At 45.6% G+C, this 17,560-nt stretch overlaps 1 protein-coding gene across 1 annotated transcript in view; it reads right to left on the minus strand.

Annotated features, from left to right (window-relative positions):
• LOC8030656 (ionotropic receptor 93a) overlaps positions 1-16,487 on the minus strand; it is a 41,992-nt gene extending 25,505 nt beyond the window's left edge. Inside the window, exons 1-5 of the mRNA XM_042287125.1 lie at positions 15,792-16,487; positions 9,170-9,322; positions 7,309-7,440; positions 4,953-5,153; positions 1,422-1,531 (exon numbers count right to left, since the gene is read on the minus strand). Of these exons, the coding sequence (XP_042143059.1) occupies positions 1,422-1,531; positions 4,953-5,153; positions 7,309-7,440; positions 9,170-9,322 (596 nt within the window). The 5' untranslated portion in view covers positions 15,792-16,487. The remainder of the gene's footprint in view (positions 1-1,421; positions 1,532-4,952; positions 5,154-7,308; positions 7,441-9,169; positions 9,323-15,791) is intronic.
• Between the last annotated feature and the right edge of the window lie 1,073 nt (positions 16,488-17,560).

Here is a 17,560-nt window from a genome sequence, read left to right on the forward strand (position 1 = left end):
CCCCATCGCGCATGCGCGGCGCCGGTGGCGTCCGCTAGGGGCGCTCCGGGCGCTCCGGTTTGTTTGTAAACATGAGTTGGTGTATAGGCAGGCCGTCTGCTATCTCGGGTCATTCCAGGCGGCGCTACAGTCGACGCGCGGCTGTAAAGAAGCAAAGCATAAAGATAAAAGGTGTCCGCGTTAGGGGAGGAGGGAGAAGATGTCGCTACCTTTGTTATTCAGGGGCATTAGGTGGAAGCAGGGCTTGTGCGGCTTTTTCAACCCGGTGCCATTTTCAGGTTACAACGCCTGATACGCTCGGTTTCCAAAGCCGCGCTATGACGACTCGCTCTAGACGGTGCTTCCGGCGCGGTGTCGACAGCATCCGCCACCAGCCGACTTCCTACTAGTCGGGCAAGTGGGACAAGTGTTGGGCTCCAAATACCACCTGTTCGGCACAGATTCAGTGGACGCCGGCATGTAAACATGGGGCAAACAACCGCGTTGCCACTGCAATGTCATGGCAACGCGATTGTTTGCCCCATATTTACATGGCGACGCCAGTAACGGAGTTTCCTGATCATGATACAAATTACCCAAGACTGTGGTAAAAGATGGGGAAATTAGTCGAAGAAAAAACACACAGGAAAAGGATCGTCTCACTGACCGAGTGACGGCGGGGACATTTTGTGGCCAAGCCTACTTTCGTTACACTTGGCTCCATATATGAAGACTACGGACGCCACATCCTGCCCATTCTAACCTCCTTGACTAAAATCCTATATTAGACTCGGATAAGTTGTGCCAGCCATCGCTGTGGCTGCAGTGTGGATTCACGCAGGACTGCTCATTTTGTTTTGTCTTTCTGCCTTCGCCGAGCGGCAGACACGTACTGTACAAGTATATTGGGTCTCTGAATGCTCTTGGGAAAAGAAACTAGCAGGCATATTTTCTTTTTTCATTTTGATTGCGGAAACAATAATATCTCAATGATTGACCATGAACGTGTTTCGTGAAAGAGGAGATGTGTGGCCCTTGCTTATTTGTATTGTCAGCGACAACTTTAGAAGCGCAGGACACTCCGAGTGCCACTCTGCAGCCAACGAGATAGTTGCATCAGCCGATAATAAGGTCGAAGACCGATTAATGAGAGCGCGAATCTAATAAACCATGCCCTTCGTGTTTTCAGCGGTCAGTGACTGTAGTGCCGCGGAATCATTTGAGGTGGCGGTACCTGAACGGCGCCATACACGCGGTGTCTCGACAAAATTTCCACCCTGTGAAATGGCCAAATTTCCACCCTGGGAAGTGACCATATTAGCTGAATAAAGCGGTGACTAAACCAGAAGCTCACCTATCTGCCGATAAGGGTGTGCGATTGTCTCAACTTCGACTCGTGAAATGTACGATATTGTGTGTGATTATAAAGAGTATTCGGTTACGTGAAGTTAAGTCCTTTTGCCAACGCCTCAACCATGTCAGCCATTGTGCCGGTAACGTTCTTGACGGTCTTGCGGTCCGGCGACATTTCGACAACCGACATCGGCGGATCCTGTGGAAACAAAGAACTGCGTCAGTATCTCACTATAGACCCCTTCCAAGGCCACCCTAAGCAACATTGACAGTTTACGTATTTTAGCCGTTGCTTCATGCACGTGTGATTGAACACGAGCCCGAAGGCAAGCGCGAACCGACGCAATGATGGCAACAAAATTCAAGCCGAAGGACGACGTAGCAGTCGTGTCCGATTGTAACTGAGAGTGCACAACTTAAAATTATCTCGGGATCGAATAAGTCACACCGTGCCTACTAAATGCCTACCACTTTTTTAACGTACCTAATATACAGCGTGTACACCAATACTTGGAACCCAATTTAGACGGTCCGCAAAAATCATTTTCTCAACGCATCGTGCTTCAAGTTACTACAGAGATAGGCTACAGCAGGTGGAAGCTTACAACAAAAAATCAAAAACCTATCTTGTTCGAAAAAAAAAAAAAAATCACGTTTTGGGCAATCTACGGCGGAATTTCGCAGACGGTGCGTGCCGACTGCGGAATGCTGCCGAAAGATCTCGGAAGCTTCGAGGACGCGCCGGCTAACAGGCGATCTTCCGAAAGTTCTGACTACGCTTCATTCAGCCCGGCGCGCGTTCTTCTAATGTACTATAGGCATCAATATGAAAGGAAAAATACTTGCTCGATTTTTGACGTCCCTTCGAATTTCGGAACATATTATGGCCCCGACGAGAGCTAGAACGGAAAGTTTGGAAAGCCAAGTGCGTACTGTTTGACAGTTTAAGGTTTAATGAAGGTTGCGGGAGTCGTGAAATCGGAAAGAAGAAACATGAACTGCTCCCTTTTATATTGTTGATGATAGCTCAATTTTTAATGTGCGATATTTTGAACGATAAATTAAATACAAAAACCGGCATTTAGGTTCCCTATTTTTGTACGGTGATGATCGGTCGAGGCACAGCATCCTCTCGTGTCTTACAAGACGGCGAGCACCGCGTTATGGCACGGTCTGCGAAATGCTGCCGTAGATTGCCAGAAACAGGTTAATATTTGTTTTTGTTTAACGAGGTAAGTTTATTCGCTAATATTTTCACTCCAGACTTAAACCACCTAGCTGCACCTCCGTTGTAAACCACAGAGCGATTCGTTGGGTAACCAATTTTTACACACCCTTTAATGTGGGTTTCAAGCACTGGGCGCGTGAAGTTCGCGAGCTGCGGATTTCGTACATTTGCGCATCTTAATTTGCGCACCGATGCATTTGGGCATCGGAGGCCGAGTGGTCTAGCGCACACCAGCTCGGAGCACGTGGAGCGAAAGCTCGCGCTGCAGAACACAGCGATCATACGGGTAATTTCGTCATCGTACTCGACTATTGTGGTGTATTCGGTAACAAGGTCTCCATCACCGACATGCTCTTCGATCTCGATGTTGGTTTGTCGAGGCTCGTTGGTGCTTGTAGTTAACCGTTCGAAGAGTGATGTAAGTGCGGCCACGTTTGCAGTTTCCAGAACGGCAGTGGCCTCGTTGATCACTCAAGTATTTTACACTCGTCGGACGGCACACTTCCCCTCTAGTCGATCCATGTCTCACTGTAGTGTTATTCTGATCGGCAACGTTTAGAATTCCGCTTACCCTGTACGTTCTCGGTCTTCTGTCCCGGGTTTCGGCACCATTTGGGGATTAATCCTGGAATCGTTCTCTAAACAAAACAACTTATATTTAATAAACTGCGGGATATTTACAGGATATGCAGGGAAGGTCTGTTCGATGGTATCGTCCTCGCAATCGTGCTTTCTCCGACCAACATCTTCTTTCTTCTTCTCGCGACACGCGTTGCAATCCCAGAACTACCGAAAATCCACAACTGCAACCACCAGCTTCTCAGCGGGCATTCAGCGGGTTGGCTGTTTGTTAAGCAGCCTTGTGCCCTGTGTCAACTTTGTTTTCAAGGACGTTTCTTGTTCGTACTGCCACTTCTTTCGCCATGTTTTTCTGCTGCATTTTCAGCCGCCCCAGAGGACAATTTCTGCTTGGTATGTTATGTTTCAACTGTCGTAGTTTGTAAGTGTTCTTAGGCGATCGCGCATGCACGAAGATTATCGACTCCCTGCTCGATCAAGCGCGTCGTGGTGCAGAAGATGGCATTCGCTGGCGCCCATAGGCCTCCTGCGCTGAAGCTTGGAACAAACTGTAGCGCCCTCATTTTGGCTAGTACAAGCTGACCTGATTGAGCCTCGCACTACTTATGGCACGTTGGTTGAGCTTTTTTTAATTCTGTCTGGTGCTGAAGAACGAAAAAACACCTTTGGACGCCAGAAATCGGCCAGACTCAACGCCGCAAGACAATCAAAAGCGCCAAATTCAGGACACCACCGCTAGGGTTCGCGTCTCTTATCTCTGGGTGGTGACGTCAAAACACCTGTGACACGACGCTTTAATTCTTCTTTTTCTTTGTCATGTCTACTTTGGAACGCGTGAAACACCAGTTCTTGGCTCACGCTCTTAGCGTCTTAGCTTTGACGGCGTTCGATTTTTTGTTGTTTATTTGTATATTCATCGTGATCTCGCGCTTGGGACCAAAGCAGGCACGCTTCTGCATGCGTGACAGTTTGAGATGCTAAAGTTTGTACTACCCAAAACAAGGACTAACAAGTCCCTTTTCGCAGCACCCCCTGGGGAACGCAGGAGGTCTATAGTTTAATCCGTTCCTGTCCGGCGCGAGCTTACGATTAGCTTTCACAGCGGTTCTGAAAGCATGCATTGCGCACCACCAAGATTCTTGTTCTCTGAAGATTAGTGGGGCTCGTTCTGAACATGAGTTCATCGTGGCAAACTCGCTCTTTAACAGGGAACTTTATGAATGTGTATTAATATTTGCTACAGATGATGTTTTATATCAGAAAAGGAACGTGGTAAAACAGCCGTAGCATCGTACTTGACTCATCAGAACTGCTCCTACGACTAGGCCAGTCGTTCGTTTTGCGGTACCGCAATACGAACTTTGCTTCACACTATGACCATGAAGCTGATCTCAAAGGATGCCATCGTACACCAGCTCACTTGCGCCCTTACGTTCTGCTCGTTGCCATCCTGTTCGAGCCGCAAGTTTCGGCTTCGCCGTCGACCTTCGAAACAAAACTTTGAGGTAGAATATCCACAAAACTACACAAAAGCTGAAAAAAAAAAAAAATCTCGCAATTGAAGGACATTCTTTTCGCTAACAACCGTCGCAACCCTAAAATCGAGCCCAAATGTATTAGAGTTGCCCTTCAACGCGCTTTTGGTGTAGACGCTGTATATCGAGTAAATAGGGTAATATTACGGTGTTAGAGGAGAGTTACATAAATGACGAGGACAGGACGACACCATTATCATTCTTGTACTTTTCCTCTTACACCGTAACTTTTCCAGCACGCTCCATTTCCACTGGGGTAATATTGACTCCATGCTTACGTTGATGACGCCGATAGTCAGCCTGATTCCCCCGAGGTTGCCCATGATTCCGGGAAAAAATTGCTTGTGGGTCATCTTTAGCCCAACGGCGGGGGTCCACTCGCCAATTTTGAGGAACTCTTGTATCCCTTGCACTTTGGCGACGGATCGAATGATAAACCGGGCGCACTGGCCGCACTTCCCGCTGGCCAGCAACAGACTCTGCCAAAAGATACAAAATACACGATGGAAAGGGGTCCCTGCATGTCTCCTTTCTCACTGAGAAACTGGAAACCCAATCAGCAATTTACGGAAGGAGCAGAGCGAATGACGAGACGGATGTTACGTATCCTAAGAATAATATCGGAGCTGGGACACCGGATATGAGCGCCGGAAGCTCGCTCTTCTCGGTTTTGATAGGGATATGCCTTGTGGGGGTTTGCAGTTGCGTAGTTACTTTTGCCTGATGTACGGTAAAGAGCAAATGTTAACACTTATACAGCTCTGGCTAAGTTGACTCAATACAGCGGGAGCACGTGTTACTATATTTTGCGGAAGACTCCCTCTTTGTTTTAGACCCCTTTTTGGCTATTTCAGGCTTTCACCTCATCTGGGCACCTCGCTGCCAAAACGCTTTCCGGTTTCGGAGTGAACGTGCTGTTATTTATAGGATTTTACGCTGTGTCAGATTGTTCTGGGTGTTGCTGCGCAAAGTTAAATTCCACCGAAATGCCCGGCATTGTGCCTATACCGATGCTTTACTCGAATGCGAGAAGCCGTGAACCAACACTCACGAGCAATTTTTCTTTTCCGCGTGATAAATATCGCTCTTGTCGCCGTACGCAGCCGCGTCGATGAACCGTGGCTAACCATCGAGTTTAAAACGTGTGTCGATGAGCTATTTATCGACGAAATAGGACGCCGAGTCCGCCAGGCCAAGAGGTTTTTATTAGCATATTAAATTACTTAATTAACGTGGAGTTTCTAAGAAAAAAATATGATGTCTCTTCAATTTTACTTGGGTTCATTATGTCCGGTTTATTCTGGTTCAATATGTCCGGTTTATTCTGATAGGCCGCTCTAAATTGTGGAGAAAACAAAACTTTAAAAGTGACTTAGCCTGTAGCGCAAAGTGCCGGAAAAGACAGGTCCAGACTGTTCCGCAAGAATTCATCCATCGTACTCCTCGCTATACTTGTTTCCGGCAGGCGTCTTTACGAGCCTTCGCACGCTCTGCGCGTTTCTCGACTGGCAAGCCTGAATTGACGCAGCAGCGTTCGAGAGCGCTTGATTACATTACGCCGATACACTACTCAAGTTACAGTATTCGTACTTCGTATGGTGCCTGTCAAGCTAATTATTTAATTGACTGCCATGATGCCGTGCTTCGTACGAAGCATGGATAAAGGCCCATTCACATATGTTAGGTGCATTTCACTAGACGTTATAAGACCTTACGCTGAGTTACAACCGCGAGTCACCGGGTGTCACCTTGCATGCGGCATACGAACCACGGATATCCCGGCAACTCACGGTCCCAACCCGTCAGAACGTGGTCAAGGGCAGCTGCGTGAATCGGTCATAACTCTTGGCCGTACCTCAACATAGCTCCGCCTAAAGTAGTCTCACGATACGGCTTTTCGGGCCAGGATACTTAAGGGTACCCACGCAGCCTCTGCAGTAATACTGACTTTTAGCAAACTGTTACCGTGTACCGCACTACCGGAGCCTTCAAAGCATGCTTTTCGCGCCAGAGTGATACCGTGGCCGCGGGGCGCGCGCTTAAAAGCTTCAAAGGCTCCGGTAGTGCGGTACGTGGAACACGGTAAAGGTTTGCCAAAAATGCCTTTGTTGGATCGAACGCGGGTCAATGAATGTAGGATCGCTTCAACTCGTTCATTTTTCTTCCCTGTTGCAAGCTCGATCATTCAGAGGCAAACTCCGATAATACGCGCTCGTAATCGCGCCCCATAAGAAAAACAGAGACACCACCCAAGAACCGGAAGCCGCGCCATAATGTATGATGCTGTTTACCTTGAAAATGGATGCATGTAAACAATCGTAAAACGAAGTATATTTTAAATGGGATCGGCGAATAAATCTGTATCACTTTTTCGGTCTCCCGTCCCATATTTCGCTTTCAGGTGGAATGTTGCGTGTGTCAGGACATTCGGTGGGCTCACTTGGTCCATGGAAACTGCTCAGCAAGGGTGTACGCGACAAGCTTTAATGCCAATTCATGCGAAGGTGCAGCGAGCAGGGCACGATAACTAAGAATAACTCCAGGGATTATTATCGTCATCGTTAGAAGCTTTTACCTAACATTTTTTCGAGTCCATATTGTTCATATAACTTAAGGCAAAAAACGCGAGTTCACCTTGGACGTGTTGGAGAAAATAAATTTGGTCGTGAAGAATTCTGTGGTCCTGTATGTGCCTTTCTCGAGCTTGTCCCCAATGGTCTTCGCCACAGTTTCCATCGCCAAAGGGAGCTGGCATCCCGGCTCCACCTTGAAGGAGAAAGAACAAGTTAGTTTCGAAGCGAACCGACGAAGCAGCCCTGCCGATTACAATTTGATTGCCCGACTGAATAAACAAACCATCAACAGTGCTCGTAAACATGACAAAAACCACCTTGTCAGACGCCTTTTTGACATTTGATGGCCATCAACGAGTCTTCAAAGAACATAGAAGGCTGCGAAAGACTGCAAAGAAAGTAACAAATTTTTTTCTTTTTTTGTCAATGAACAATATTGGTTTGTAGTTTGCCTGTAGTCGGCAAGGAAATAAGAACCCAGCAATGCTCCGCCTCCGTCACGTACTCGTTGCCTTTCGGAGGGCTTTTGCCGCGACTACGACCCAGTGCTAACAAGGGCAGAAAGCTAGCGCTGGATCACCGACTGGCTTCTGAACCTGTCACCGACTGCAGTGTCGACGGTCGCAATCAATGAAACGGATCAATGCCAGATCATTGGAACTCGGTGTGTGGTGCGAATAAAGCGATGGCCGTTAGCTTACAACTTGGGCCGAATGCAAATCGTGTCGCACCAACTCTAGCCCCCCAAAAACTAAATTCGCTCTAGTTGTTTGAAATCGCCGGCAGCCCTCGAACGGGCGTGGATAATCTTAGTCTTGAAAACCTATATATTAGCGGTGTGCAGTGTGTTTAGTTTTATCGGGCCCTCAGTTTACTTACTGCGTAAATCACCTACTTCAAAGAGTAATTTTTTATTTTAGGGAAAGGTAAAAACTATGTGGTGGACGTACTTTTCACATCTGCGTGCGTAAATAGGTAGATAAGGAACTGAGCAGCAGTCATCTTTTTATGAAGCTTAAATTTGCCCAAAAACAGCAAAACTATCGACTGATGTGGCATATTAATTTTACGTGGTGCTTGGGGGAGGGGGGGGGGGGAGAGTAACAATTTTTATAATGCAGATGGAGCTCCCACTGTCAGATGCTTTTGGAAAAATAAAGACCGCAATAGGCCCCAGGCGCATCTTATTTTTGATTTTCCGAAAAACAGGCTTCACGGGGAGCGTGGTCATAAGCAAAATAGTTTTGTTTAATTTTTTCTAGTGTAATTACAAACTTGAGAAACATGCTTTTGAGTTTGTGGAAGCTTAAAAGTCACAAAGAAAATAGGCTGTTTCATTCTGTAGCATGATTCGACGGCGCATCAAGGTGAGAGCCGTCCTGTGTAATAGAGTTATGGCGTGTCAGAATAAGATGGCCAAAACGTGGGCTGGGAGGTGATCCGAAAAAGGAGTGCACTTCTCACGCCTGGCCGGATGAATGGATACGTGGGATAGATTGATGGATGCATACGGCTGAACCCTTTAATTCGGGTAGCAGCTTGCGCCACGCATAGCTAGTGCTTGTAAATAAGGCGTTGCCGGCCGCATAAGGACCGCTAGCGCCGCCTCTCTGCCAGGCGGCAGAGAGGCGGCGCTACCGATCCTTCTGCTGACGTAAAAAATAAAAAAAATGTCAACGCGCTACCGGTGGTTAGAAAAAAAAAACGTCATTACATTTCGCCTGTCGTTATGCCAACGCGATGCATTCATTGGAAGACGGCATACCGCGAAGGCTGGCGCAAAGTTGCACTCAATCGGCGCCCTGACATTGAGCAAATTGAGCTGACGTTTTGTGGTGGGTGGTGCACGATCACGCTCTCTCAAACGGCTGTCGGCTTACAGGACACTGAAACGCCGTAAGGCAATGCGGCTGCTGGCTTACAGGACAGTCGTTGTCGGCGATCTCTGGGTAGGCTGCAAGGACGTTGGCGCCGTCGGGAAACCCAACAACGAGCTTCTGGAAGTCGTCGTCAATTGGCTGCGTGACTACAGACACAAATTCGCGATGAAAGGTCATCATGTTCTTGTTATTCATCTGCAAACAGAAGCGATGCACAAGTTTTGAGCGCGCGGAGCCTTCAACGCACCGCGACAACAATAAATCGACGAAAACACTTCGCGTAGTCACTGATAACTAAAGCGTTTCTTAAAGGGCCCCTAAAAAGAAGAAAAAAAAAATTTTTTTAACAGTCTGGTTGGGACACGCGTGTATAAAAATTAATTTTACGTAAAAAAAAAAAAAATCTTTAGAGCAATATTGACGCTGAGATATTTTTTGAAATTCTGCGCGCGAAGTCCATGACGTCACGGGTCATTCCGCAAGGGCCATCTCGGTCGCGAAGGCGAAGCCGATCCACCTCTCGTCCACGCGCCCGAAATGCCTCGAGAGATAAAAAGTGGAAAGGAGCTGACTGCCGACTTACACTCTAAAAAATGTTTGTGTGTCTACTTTCACGCACAACACTCGGGGAGCCAATCAGCGCAACCTACGGAGGCAGCTCAGCCAATGACGATGCCGAAACATCTGTTTAGACCAAAAGATGCAGTCTGAGTTGTGACATTAAGCAATGCAAAACGTCACGCTTGCATTGCTTAATTTCACCACTCAGACTGCGTTTTTTGGTCTAAACATATGTTTCAACATCGTCATTCGCTGAGCTGCCTCCGTAAGTTGCGGCGATTGGCTCTCCGAGTGTTGTGCGGGAAAGCAGACTCACGGGCTTTTTTTAGAGTGTAATCGCATCCCGCGCCACCAGTACTGCTCTATTTTTTTTTTTTTCACGTAAAATTTATTTTTAGACACGCGTGTCCCTACCAGACGGTTTAAAAAAAAAATACTTTTTCTTTTTCTTTTCAGGGGCCCTTTAAGCTATTGTGACTGTCTCGCTTCTTGCTTTGGGATTCCTTCTTCGGCGTTCTTGTCGATCGCAATCTCGTGGACTCGTACTGATATTAAGATGCTCCGCATCGCGCTGTCAGCTTCCTTATAAATGACTGGCACGTAACCGTTTCCGTCACCCAACCAGGGAAGGAAGTCGATAAGCCGACTGCCAGTCGAACACTGACGCAGTGCTCGCCTTCTCATTGATAGGACACCAGCGCCACACGAACGTCGTCTTCGAGGGGTTTAGTGTTGCTCCCCGCAAAAGAGGGTAAGGGGGGATATCATTGTTAATAATAATAATATTAATAGTTTATTCACAGATGCGCATCAAGGTACAAAAAAACCGCCTCACAAAAGCACTTGCGTGCTTGTGCGTGAGAACGGGCAGTCCACTAAGACAATAAGTAGTTTTACACGGGGTACTCGGTTTTTACAATCCTACAAACATTTTCTTCAAACATCTATTCAATGTTGAAGCCCTAAGGAAACAAAGTAAAGACAAAACATATTCGTTACAATTTAGACATCACGTCTACAGTACTAAGAAACTAGCGTGTGCCAAATACTCACAAACAACAAAAGAGCAGTCATGACACCCAGAAACGACGAAAGCAAGCATAAGGTATCGCAAAGGAAAGATACACAATGTCAATAAAAAAAAATAAAACACATTTGGTCAAGGTAGTAATCTACAAGTAAGTGCAGTATCGTACTTAGGGAATTCAAGAGCACAAAAATACGTAGTAGAAAAAAAAAAAAAGGTGAGTTCACGAGAACGACCAGTTAGCCTTCAGTTTCCTGTATACAAAATTTCCTCATTTCCTTTTTTACAGATTTTAAAGAGTGGAGATTGAGTAAATTTTCAAGAAGTTGGTTGAAATATGGGGGTACATAAAATTTACGGAACCTAGTTCCATAGTTAGTGTATATTTTTGGTATCTGAAACTTTTCCGTTTTTCTCAGTTGCCTTTGTTTGATGGTTTTTATTTTGAACTCGGATGTGAAGTAATGATTTGTTAGAATGACAAATGTGCGCAGTTTATTTACTGTCAATAGGTCAAGTTCTGACAGCTGATTTTCAAACACAGTATTTTCGAGTTTGGTTCCATACGCGATGTTCCGCACCATCCTTTTCAATAACTTATTTATTCTTTGTTTTTTCAAGTTGGAGCAGGATGGCATAGATAGTAATCCCGTATCTTAGTTTTGACTCTGCTAACATTTGATAAATTAATCGTCTTAGGCTAATATCCGCGGCGTTCCGTAATCTGTATAATTAGGATGATATTGTTTGCAAGTGATTTATTAGATGCTGTACATGGGAATTCCAAGACAGATGCTCGTCAAAATACATGCCTAGATATTTTGCGTGAGCGGTATATGAAAGTGGCGTACAACAGCACTGGGTGCATTGACTTGTATGCAAGAAGATGGGTTTTGTAAGGTTAATACGCCTTTGGTGCGTTCGAAAGCACATTAGTTGTGTTTTTTTAATGTTAACAAATATAGAGCTTTTAGAAAGCCAGTTCATTACTTTATTGATATCACTCTGCATGATTTTGACTGCCGTATCATAATTTTCATTTGCCAGGACTAATGCAGTATCGCCAGCGTATTGATAGAGGTTAGATTTCAGAGGTAATAAAGCTAGATCGTTCATGTAGATGTTGAAAAGCATAGGGCCTAAAACGGATTCCTGCGGCACACCGCAAGTTGTGTGCACAGCGTCACTGATGCATTTCCCTATCTTAACTCGTTGCGCCCGGTTGGAAATTTAATTTTTAAATAAGTCTAGGAAATGCCCTCGAAAGCCAAGGTTTTCTAATTTATGTAGTAATATGGAATGGTCAATTGTGTCAAATGACTTTGTCAGGTCAAGAAATATTGCAAGTACTACATTATTAGAATCTATTTTTTCATTCATGTAATCTGTCATGTCTTCAAGTAAAAGCGTAGTACTTAATTGTTTCCGAAAGCCATACTGGGTGCTACTAATTAGTGAATATTTGTCACAAAAGGAGGTCATTATTTTTAAAACAAGTTTTTCCATTATCTGCGAGATAACGGACATGAGAGCGATTGGCCTGTAGTTGCCTAATTCCTTTTTCCCTCCTTTTTTATAAATAGGGCGAACTATCGCAACTTTAAGGTTATCCGGTATAATTCCTGTCTCCAATATTCCATTTATTACCGCCAGCAAGACATGTTTTAAGTTGTTATAGTTTACTTTTATATCTCGTGGTCTTAGTTGGTCATATCCCGCTGGCTTTACGATTGACATGCTGTTAATTATATCTTCTAAGTCTGTATCTGTTATTAGTGGCAAGTATGCCGAGTTCGATACATTCGACAGAGGCTTTGCAGTCTCTGTGGTATTGTGTACTGGCCGACGCAAGTCTTGTACAACTTTAGCGAAGTAATTATTGAAATTGTTACTGAGGGTAAAGTAATCGGTGACCCCAAAGTTTTTTTTAGAGCGCAGCTCTTAGGCGCCCGTTTCCGGCTTGAGCGGCGTCGGCGTCGCCGTTGGCGTCGCCGTCGGCGTCGCCGTCGGCGTCGGCGTAACCGCGTGGTGCATTATGGGTAAATTTCCCCGCTAGATCTAGCCGAAAAATTTCCCCGCTAAATCTAGCGGGAAAAATTTCAAGCTAAATCTTGCGGAAAAATTCCCCGTCAAATCTAGCGGAAAAATTTCTCCGCTAAATTTAGCGGAAAATTTTCCCCGCTAGATTTAGCGGAGAAAATTCCCCGCTAAATCTAGCGGAAAAATTTTCCCGCTAAATTAGCGGAAAAATTTAGCGGAAAAAATCTCCGCTAAATCTAGCGGGAAAAATTCCCCGCTAAATCTAGCGGAAAAAGTTCCCCGGTAAATTTAGCGGAAAAATTTCCCCGCTAGATTTAGCGGAAAAATTTCCCCGCTAAATCTAGCGGAAAAATTTCCCCTCTAGATTTAGCGGAAAAAAATTCCCCGCTAAATCTGGCGGAAAAATTTCCCCGCTAAATCTAGCGGGAAAAATTCCCCGCTAAATCTAGCTGAAAAATTTCCCCGCTAAATCTAGCGGGAAAAATTTCCTGCTAAATCTAGCGGAAAAAGTTCCCGCTAAATCTAGCGGAAAAATTTCCCCGCTAAATCTAGCGGAAAAAAATCCCGGCTAAATCTAGCGGAAAAATTTTTCTGGGGGGTCACGTGACCCCCCAAGGTCACATGACCCCCCCCCCCCCCCCCCCGCCCCGAGAACAGGTGAGGCCTAAGTACCCTTCCCTCCTCCTCCTCAAGAGCTGCGCTCCAATTCGGTGTTACAGGGAGTTGTAAACGGCTTTCATTTTTTATACATTCGTCAACGCTGTCTTTAGGTGGTTTTCCCATTATTTGATTTACAATATTCCACGTTTTCCTTAGGTCTTTCCCAGAATTTCGGAGTTGTGTCACATGAAATTTCTTCTTTGCCAGTCTAATCTTAGCAGTCACTCTATTACGTATCTGCCTGAACTCTTCCTTTAGTGTTGCATCTTGGGGGTTTTGTTTACATCTATTCCAAAGTCTACTTTTTTCATAAGTTAGTTCCAGTATTTCGTCGTTAATCCAGACAGCTCCCGGCTTCCGCTTTTCTAGTCTTGTTTTTTTAATAGAGCTGTCATATATTCCTTTGAATATTTCTATCACTCTTTTGTAAAGGTTTAGGTGGTCTAGGTGCAGTAAAGCGTTCCAGTTATAACCTTTGATTTTGCTGTCTATTTTTTTATTATCTAGAATTTCTTTGTATTGTTTTCCCGGCGGGCTTTTGGTTTCGACCTCACGCACAACCTTTAGAGCGACAAAGTAGTGATTGGCTACTTTTTGTTGTATTACTGCCGCTACAAACTTTATGGTACAAGTACGCACTATTATATGGTCAATACAAGCTTTTGTTACTTTATCACCTAAGTATTCTTCCCGTGTGCAACCGTCAATCATATTTTCCAACCCGTAGTTCGATAATATATCAAGATATTCTTCTACTCCGGTTTTGCTGCGGCACATAACATCGATATTGAAATCGCCAGCTAATACGACATGGTCATTATTATTAAAGGTGTTCAAGAGTTTTACGAACTCATCGTAGAATAAGTTTAGATTACCACTGGGTGGTCTGTAGAACGGACCTACCGTAAATGACACTTCAGGCCTGTGAACAGTAAAGACAAGAACTTCTGCATGATTCATAAACACCTCAGCACGATCTGCAGACCAATCATTTTTTATGTAAGCTAATATTCCTCCCCCCTTTCTGCCCTCTCGACGTATTGAAATTGAATTAAATCCATCTATATGAAACAGTAACGGTGCTTTGGCCTCAATGTTGACTTCAGTTAGTATTATTACATCGATATCTTGAAGCGAACTAGCAAGGGATACATTAAGTTCATCCCAATGCTTTTTAATGCTTCTGATGTTAATTTGAATGACATGTAGAAGCTGTTCTTCCTCCTTTCCCTCTTTCGCTACTATATTTTTACACATATATTCCAGTCGTTAAGTGTGCTACATGTGGCCATTTTATCGGATTTTGTTCAAGTCATCTTCCCTGTCGATACGTATCACTGCCGATCCTGCCCTTTGTCTGACCAGTATTTTTCCATTTCTCATCCAAACAAAGCTGTATCCCTTTTCCCTTGCACATTCCTTTGCGTTCGAGAACAGCCATTTCTGCAGCTTTGTCAGGTTCTCATTGATGAAGATATGATCAACCTTTAGCGCGGTACGCTTGCTGACCCACCGGTCTCTCTCCGATTGGTCGTTGAATCGGACAATGATCGGGGCAATCTTATCATCTCTCGCTCTTAGTCTGTGCATGGCTTCGATCTTATCTGGCTCTGGAAAAGGTAGGTCGAGCCTCGCTGCTAGGTTTTTCAGAATTTCTGGCAGGTCTTCGTGCACGTGTGGGGAAATCCCACGAATTTCAATGTTTCTTCTTCGTGAATATTGCTCCATATTTTCAACTGCCCACTCTAGGTCTTTTATCCGCGCGTCATTGTTAAATGCAAGCTGTTCAATCTCCTTTGTTCTTTTCCTTAGGTCGTTCGTGACAGTTGTTAGTGAGTCCATCTTTTTTATCAAATCGTCGTACTGTTCAGATAGCAAGTTCGCTAATGTTTCTATAGATTCAATGGTTTTCTCCTGATTATCTAGTTTTTGGATCGTAGTGTCGTGTTGCGCAGACTGCAGATTCAGCTTTTTTTCGATGTTTTCAATCCTAGTTAAAACCTCAGTCATCTTTTTGTTTGTCTGCATTATTTGTGCCATTATAGCCGCTTGCCCGTGATCTGAAGCTTCCGCAGTGACCTGTGCAATCTGGTCATCCCCCTGCTGTCTTTGACGTTGGGTGTTGAGCTTACAAGTTGTACACAGCCAAGTCAGCAAATTTACTGCATTCTTGGCCTTTTTGGTGACACCGAGCACTTCCCAATATGGTACACGTTGTTACACTTTGTGCATTTTAACACTGGATTATCACCCGCAACTTCTTTCATACATGCTAAGCAAACATTCTCTTCGATGTCAGACATAACTCAGTAGGGGAGAGCGCAGTCCAGCGGAGTGTACAGTGCAAGAAAAAAAAAAAAAAGGAAATGCACGCACCTGAGGAGCAGAACAAGAATGTTATGTTCCGCTCGGTCACTCCGCCGGACTGCGCTGGTTCCCAGTCTGCTGTTTGCTTATATGGGCGATGTCCCGCGCTGTCTGGTAGGCGTTGCCCGTTATCAGCCGCCTGTCGCCCGGTCGTGCGGTGTGTCGTACGGCTGTGGTGATGTTGCAGCCGTAGTGCCGATGGTCTGGCCCGGTTTCTTCGTTTTTTTCTGAGGAGCAGAACGAGAATGTTATGTTCCGCTCGGTCACTCCGCCGGACTGCGCTGGCTCCCAGTCTGCTCTTTGCTTATATGGGCGATGTCCCGCGCTGTCTGGTAGGCGTTGCCGGTTATCAGCCGCCTGTCGCCCGGTCGTGCGGTGTGTCGTACGGCTGTGGTGATGTTGCAGCCGTAGTGTCGATGGTCTGGCCCGGTTTCTTCGTTTTTTCTGAGGAGCAGAACGAGAATGTTATGTTCCGCTCGGTCACTCCGCCGGACTGCGCTGGCTCCCAGTCTGCTCTTTGCTTATATGGGCGATGTCCCGCGCTGTCTGGTAGGCGTTGCCGGTTATCAGCCGCCTGTCGCCCGGTCGTGCGGTGTGTCGTACGGCTGTGGTGATGTTGCAGCCGTAGTGTCGATGGTCTGGCCCGGTTTCTTCGTTTTTTCTGAGGAGCAGAACGAGAATGTTATGTTCCGCTCGGTCACTCCGCCGGACTGCATACAACGGTCTGCATACAACGCGAGACATACAACGGCGCTCAGCTCCGTAAAATCAGCACGCTCCGGCCTTCCACAGAAAAAGACCGCAAGAAAGACCGAGAGAAAAGCAGAGCAGTGCTCACTCTGCCTCAACAGTAACAACGGGTTGAGGTATGTTAGCCTGTTTGGTCCTCTTTTGCTGATAGCTGGCGCCAGAGCGTGCTCGGTACTTCAGCGTATTAATTGTTCTGATTCCCTCCGTTTGCTCCGTCTCCCACTCCGACAGGCTCTGAGAACGTGGCATTTCCATTGCTTCCGGCGAAGACTGCACGCAGCTACCATTGGCGCCATCCAGTTTCCACGTGTGTGCACAGTTTCTCCACACAAACACATCACGATTTGTGTTACCTCTGCTTTTACCACCCTAGCATGGCAAAAGGGGGACTTCCTCCACTACTTTCGTAACGACAATGCATCGAGTAATTCTGTTAGAAAATACAAATTCACAAAGAGAGTTTACACTCAAACACAGTAGTAGATTTCGTATTTATCAATGAAATTAATTTATGGGACGCTTGAAAAAAAAAGCTAAAACAATTGCCTTTTTTTCTAAGACTTGGACTGTAAAACAATAATAAACGGAAAACCGAAAAATGTAATTCTCTGAACCTGTTATTTTCTTTCTTTTTAATTATCTTTCGATTACAACTCCTCCAGCGCCAATGCGGAAAGCAAGTCGCTTGCTTCTCGCGCTGCAATTTCAGTGACGTCAGAACACCACCGAGTTCTGATTGGCTTTGGTTCGAAGGATCGTGGGTAGACCTCGATGTTAGATACCTTGAGGTCTAGCGCCAATTCATTTTTCAATCAGCCAAAAGAGCTCGGTGGTCTCACGTCATCGCAACCCCTGTGCTAGGAGCAGACGAACTTGCGCTCCTTATAGGTTCAGTAATTGATGAGAGTAAGGACCAAAACGTTCCCATAGGAAATGCATGGGCTCTTCTACCTGCGATATACACGGGGCGTTTTCCTCATAGATGGAGCATATTTTTTTTTTCGGAACAAACTAGTTGATTGCACTTC

The sequence above is a fragment of the Ixodes scapularis genome, unplaced genomic scaffold, assembly GCF_016920785.2.
Source record: "Ixodes scapularis isolate PalLabHiFi unplaced genomic scaffold, ASM1692078v2 PGA_scaffold9__187_contigs__length_104089568, whole genome shotgun sequence".
Taxonomy (NCBI): Eukaryota; Metazoa; Arthropoda; class Arachnida; order Ixodida; family Ixodidae; genus Ixodes; species Ixodes scapularis.